General features: G+C 38.3%; 1 protein-coding gene across 1 annotated transcript; it reads left to right on the top strand.

Moving 5' to 3' along the window:
• The first annotated feature begins 3,015 nt into the window (after positions 1-3,015).
• Positions 3,016-3,393, top strand: LOC145765626 (general transcription factor II-I repeat domain-containing protein 2-like). Its single transcript, XM_082577462.1, has one exon. The coding sequence runs from the start codon at positions 3,016-3,018 to the stop codon at positions 3,391-3,393; it is 378 nt and encodes a 125-aa protein (XP_082433588.1).
• Positions 3,394-6,795: the final 3,402 nt, after the last annotated feature.

Below are 6,795 nucleotides of genomic sequence, written 5' to 3' on the forward strand. Positions count from 1 at the left end.
GATTCGGCGAATCCGATTCGGCTAGTCTGATTCGGCTAATCCGATTCGGCTAATCCGATTCGGCTAATCCGATTCGGCTAGTCCGATTCGGCAAGTTCCCTATTCGGCAAAAGCCTTTTTCGGCGAGTTTTTGAAATTTTCTTTTTGAAAGGGAATTATCTGGTACCGTAGCCTAACTGTTTTCACATCGTTTTAACGTCGCTGAACGTGCAAAAAGGAATAAAAATAAACTGTTTGAACTATTAAATTAAAATTTGTCATGTCAGTTCAGTTGTTTTTATTTCTGACTATCATATCAAAAACAATACACATCAACATAGCAAAGGTAGAAGCGACAAAACGCAAACGCTAAAACGTGCTTGAATTCGTCATGTCCGTTCAGTTGTTTTTAAGGTAGAAGCGACAAAACACGAACGTTAAAACGTGCTTGTGACCGAAGTAAGTTATTGAGTTGAAAGAAATTTGGTACGGTCGCAATACCTTCAGAAAAATTTAAGATGTGAAGGGAAAATAAAAAAAAGAAAATGTTGCAAAAAAAAAATCATGTTTAATGTCTATAAGTTTGTACTTTTGAATAGTTAAAATGATTAGTTTGGATCAACAAATGTGTGACCTACAGTTTGGATTGAAAGGAAATTATCGGGTACCGTAGCCTAGTTATCCTGACCAGCAGAAATTGCCATTTTTACATCGCAAGATAGTAACTACGAAAATTGATATAGACCTACCAACATGTTAATGAACGAAAAGAGGTGGCAAAACCACGGAAGAATAACCTCATTGCCACGTTTCTGATTTTTTGTGACTTCAAACATGAAATCGATGTTAGCAAACTTAGCAAACTCGAGTTGAAACTACGACACAACGAACAATTACGTGAACAGCTTCAAGACAAAATGCATTTTTCAAAACTGTCATCCGTGTTTTGCTTCAATAAGAACTATATATACTCATCGACTCATCCATATACACTCCTGCACTACCGTATATATATACTCGAGTATAGGTCGATCTCGTGTATAAGCCGAACCCCTACTTTTGAGCTGAAATCGGTGACTGTATTTCCTTCTCCCATGTATAAGTCGAATAGCCTAATACCGACACTATCATTTGATGGTTCATCTATTGGCATTGACATACGGTGAGGAAATTTCAAAGTAGAGCGCAGAGTAACTTACGCTGCTGGAATAGTCACATAACTATTCACGGCAATATTAAGTAAACCAGCTAAATTAGACGCGCTATTTTCAACGAGGTCTTCCCGCTGTGAGATCAATTAAGATTGAACAGAACGCATTGTTTTGTTCATTATGTTATGAGTAGGGCAAGTTTTTGCAACTTTTTTTTACAGCTTCCGGCAGCTTCCTAAATACTCAGAATTTATGTACTATGATGTTTTAAGCTGTTTGTAGGAATTTTATATTGCAACTTTTTTCTATTTTTCATGCAACTTTTTACTGCAACTTTTATCAAGTATTGAGCAAAATGTAAAGGAGTGATTTAAAAAACATGCTATAAAACTGTTTCTAGTACAGTATGGTTCTATTCTCTTTGATTTGCACAACAAAAGCTATGTGATGGATTAGCTGCATCTCAATGTTATCTATGACGCAACAGTTTGCTTGCAAGCTAGAGCCTAGAAGTTCAACAACCTCAGCCAAGCACGACAGCGCCCGAACTAAATTAGAAGTGGAAGTATGACTTGGCTTTTGGCCAAGCCCGCATAAACGGAAACAGGTTGTGTCTAGTCTTTCGAAGTAAATGAATGGTAAAAAGGTAAATAAATAAATGCAACTTTTTACTGCAACTTTTGTTAAAATTAAGTGCAACTTTTTCATGTTTTTAGAGCAACAAAAACTTGCCCTAGTTATGAGAATTAAATCGAAAGCCGATAAAACAAAAGGTGTTTAATGGTCTTGGTCGCAGATATTGCTTGCATTAACGTCTTTTACTGCTATAATCACCTAGCCAACCTGACATCATTGTTTTATGCGGCCGCTATGGTTTGACATCGACTTCAACGATCATGGTATGTTACGTAATAAGAAGGATTACCTATCCTACACGCAAAAATAAAAATAAATTGATCTCTTAAAACAGCTCTTCCTGGTGTTTTGTCTCGTGAGCTTTGCCTATTGCTCAACAAGTGAATAAAGTTTAGAATTGACAAGAAATCATTCAACTTGAAAATTAAGTTTGAATCATTGCAAATAAACGTATTCAAAACTTTTACTTCGACCGACAACATTTCACACTCCGTAATCTACGTCGGCAATGATTTTTCCGCAGCAAAAATGCATTCATTTTGAAAACTGCCAAGCTGGAGACAAAAGCTTGTTCCGTGTATAAGTTGAACCTGTCTTTTTGAGGTGAAAATCACTTACAAACATCTCGACCTATAATCGAGTATATACGGTATTCGATAAAAGACTAAGTTATAAAGACTTTCGATAAAAAACAGAAGAGAAAACACTTCGCCGTTGTTCACGCTTTGAAGGTAAGTAATTTGCAAAATGAGGTTAATAAAACTGAAAGCGGGTTTCCAATCTCCTTGAGATCATGATTTTTTGCCTTTTATTTCAATAACTTCACTGTCTAGATCAGGGACGGGCAACATACGGCCCGCGGGCCGGATCCGGCCCGCGACGGGATTTTGAGCGGCCCGCAGACAGTTTCCGGTCTTTAAATGATGATGGCCCGCGGCCACACTCTGCCGCAATACCCCACTGCTTGCTTACTACGTCAAATAATAGTGACAGTTATTATTATTCTTTATGTTCTTTGATTCTTTGTTTTCGGTATTTAGTCGAGTGACAAGCATGTCATGTACTGTCATAAACGGGCCCTTCCATTCTTTTTCTTTGTCTTTTGTAAGAATTGAACACCAGACTTCAAGGGAAGGGCACTTTTGCTCACGAAATGTACTCAACAATGAAGGCATTCAGGGTGAAGCTAAAACTGTTTTATCGCCAGCTCAATGAGAATATCACAACGCACTTTCCAACACTCGAAACTATGGCACCCCAGATGATGACAATTGAGAAGTACACCAATATGACATCTGCACTAGGCAATGAATTTGGTCGTCGTTTTGCAGACTTTCAGAAACTTTCTGCTGAGTTTGATATCTTGTCATCACCCTTTGCGCCTGAGTTTGAAAAGGTGCCGGATGCCGTACAGCTGGAATTGATTGATTTGCAGTGTGACTCTACCCTGAAAGAGATATCCCAATCTAACGGCATTGATAAATTTTATGAGTCACTGAATGAGTCCAAGCTTGCCAACCTGAGAAAGATGGCCATGAAACTACTTGCTCTGTTCGGGTCTACATACATTTGTGAGCAAACATTTTCGACCAGGAACAGAGACAAAGCTGCAATCCAATCTCACTGATGTTCACGTGCAGTCTTTACTGAGGGTTTCTATGTCCGACATGCAGCCAGAGAACGGTAAATTTGATCGACCACAGATGTCTCATTGACTTCAGCAGCTATTGAAGTGCATTACGTTAATTGTTAATAAATTCATTAAATACTGTTTTTGGTCTCTATGCTTTAAACTTAAAGTTTACATTACATTAAATACGATTTATTCCTTGTCTAGGTAGATAAATACGCGATTAATGTAGCTATTCATAAATCCGGCCCGCCAAGTACTTCATTTTCTCATATCAGGCCCGCCGACTGGAGAAGTTGCCCGCCCCTGGTCTAGATCGTTGTTATTCACTCGTACGAAAAGGAAACGAATCGGCATGTTTTCCAACTGTGCAATGAGCTAACAATATCAAAATTTTTACGACTAGGCACATGCGTAAAACTAATCGTTTCAAGCAGCGGTTCTAATAAATTTGGTTTCGAACCTAGGTGTCAATATAAACAATACAGTAAGCTTAATCAAAGACTATTTTAATTGAGTAAAATAGCGTTATGGTTATGACGTCATCACCTTTCTCACCCCTCAAGGTTTTTCGAAAAGTCGGCGCCTATGTCTGTGAGGTCAAGAAGGTCCGACACTGCCTATGTGTTTACAAGGCCAGACAAACATACATCGGATTCCAATTATGACCCCGTGATCGTCCCGTCATCAGATTCCGATTATGACCCATCATCGGATTCAGAAATTGAAGAACCCCAAGTAGATTGAAGACTCAACGTAGATTGACTGTCTTGCCTAGATAAACTGTTGTTACTGTTATTGTCATTGTACAATGTACAAGGTGTCCATAAAGTCTCTTTACAATTTAAAAAAATTATTAAAAAATGAAACATTTTGATGAGATATCGCAATGAGGTTTGTTTTATGCTAATCAGTATTTCATAAAGTTTTTATTGGGGTCTGCTACTATTCGGTGAGTCCGATTCGGTGAGTCCGATTCGGTTAGTCCGATTCGGTGAGTTCCTAACCTCTAACCCCTAACCCTAACCCCAAACCCCTAACCCTAAAACGGCAATGATAATTAGGCTACGGTATCCGATAATTTAAAAAAAAAATTAAAAAAATCCCCCGTTAAGGGATTGAACTCACCGAATCGGACTCACCGAATCGGACTCACCGAAACGGGCCATTCCGTTTTTATTGACACTAAAATTTATTGTTTCAGACAAAATTTCTTGTGTTTAATGATTGAGTTATATGAATCAAACCCCCATAAAATGACTACTGCTCAAGAAAAAGCGCAATGTGTATCCTGGTTCATTGAGACAAAATCAGATGTTCAGACTAGAGCTCGACCAATATATCGGTCAGCCGATAAGTATCGGCCGATATCAGGTGTAGCCGATATATTGTATCGGCTATTTTTCCAGCAAAAGCACACTCAAAACCAGCCATACATGCCTTTAGAAAAAACGCAAGTTGCTCAAACGTGCTTGCATAGTACAAACAATTGTTGCGAGAATATAATTTCCCGCCCATTCTAGTGCGCGCATCTAGAAAATATTAATACTGTATCCCTTAGCTTCCATTCAAGCAGGAAGACATTCGAGTTTTACGTTGCTTCAACGATTGATGACATTGAATCAGTGTAACAAAGGTGAATTTTTCGCTAAGAATTGATGAGAGTACTGGTGTACTTCTACACTAAACACGCGCAACTTATTTCAAGTCTTATGTCACAATGTCTGGCTTTGATCTCCGAGTGATATTGATAAGGCAAGATTCGTTACAAAATTACATTATACAAGTAGGCTATCACACTCACAGCAAGATGCAGCAAAATTTGTCAAGTTTTGGTATTACAATAACAAAGAAAAAGCCCGAGAAAATTAACTTTCGCTCACATGACATGCAAAAATAAACCCAAAGAAAAAAATCTAGTGAAACTTTGCACAGAAGAAAATAGTAGCGTCATGGTAGAAGTTGCAAAAATAAACCCCAAAAAAAAAAAGCCTAGTGAAACTTTGCACAGAAGAAAATAGTAGCGTCATTGTAGAAGTTTTCCGATTCGTGCCCAGAGCATTGTGACGCAAGAAGCCACACGACCTCGTTCGGTGGAAGTTAATCAGTTATGCGGCGTATTAAGCAGCTACACGGCGCTTTGACTCTTCAAGCGCACGTCGTTGGTCCGATGAAAGCCTTTCAGAGTGACTTTGCTGAAATTTTAAAAAGCCCTCTACTTTGAATATTGAATTGAAAACAAAACAATATTGCATTTCGCTGTTTCTTTTTTGTTTGGTATTTTTTTTGTGATTAGTGTTAAGAATGATTTTTCCATTACAGCAACCAATGCATAAACTTTCTTGGAATGGTTTGTTGCTTAATAACTTTGTTGGTAACAAATTTTTCGTAGTTGATATATATCGGCCGATATATATCGGCATCGGCCTAAAAATTTCATGAATACCGGTATCGGCCTGAAAAAGTGATATCAATCGAGCTCTAGTTCAGCAGCGAAACTACAGAAGTAGGCTAAGTATGGAAGAGACCCACCATCACGTCCTTCAATTCGTTTATGGCACAAGAAATTTATAGAGACAGGGACAGTGTTTGATGCAAGGAGGAGTGGGCGACCAAGAACATCTGAAGAAAACATTGAGCGTGTAAGGCAAGCCTTTGAACGTTCTCCAATCAAGTCCATCCGTACTGCTGCCAGGCAATTGGATCTACCACGTATGTCATACAACAGTGCACAAAGTCCTACACAAAAAGTTATGATTGTTTGCTTACAAAGTGCAAATGTTACAGGCACTTCAGCCAAACAACATGCCCAAACGAAAAGATTTCGCAGTAAACATGTTCCAACGAATTTTTGAGAATGAAGCATTCCTCAAGCGAGTTTGTTTCAGTGATAAGGCAACTTTTCATGTCAGGAAAGTTAAACAAAACAATGTAAGAATTTGGGGATCAGAAAAGTGACTAGAGAACTTCAGCAAGATAGTGCAAAGTGAATGTTTGGTGTGGAATCATGTGCAATCGAGTAATTCGGCCATTTTGGGCCAACTAATGGTGCCCATATAAAAGTGTATTAAATAAAATAATGTTTAGAAGTGTATTTAATGTGTCAATAAAAACTTTATGAAATACTGATTAACATAAAACAAACCTCATTGCGAGATCTCATCATTTCACTTTTAAATAATTTTTTTTAAATTAAAAGAGACTTTATGAACAGTTGAACACCATGTATATTTCCATATTATTGCCACCATTCATTATTGTCTTTTTAAGGTGGTTTTCCCTGGGTTGGCCTCATGCTTCCCACGACAATCTTGTTTATATCAGTAAACGGGACGGACCAGTGCGATCTCGTGTGGACCAGTGCAAATGGTGAGCCACTGGTCTGGTTGGCCAGTGCGA

This window comes from Aplidium turbinatum, chromosome 1, assembly GCF_918807975.1.
Source record: "Aplidium turbinatum chromosome 1, kaAplTurb1.1, whole genome shotgun sequence".
NCBI classification, from domain to species: domain Eukaryota; kingdom Metazoa; phylum Chordata; class Ascidiacea; order Aplousobranchia; family Polyclinidae; genus Aplidium; species Aplidium turbinatum.

Excerpts from the sequence above, each read along its gene's own strand:
- LOC145765626 (XM_082577462.1), top strand. The coding sequence starts at position 3,016 with ATGGCACCCCAGATGATGACAATTGAGAAGTACACCAATATGACATCT.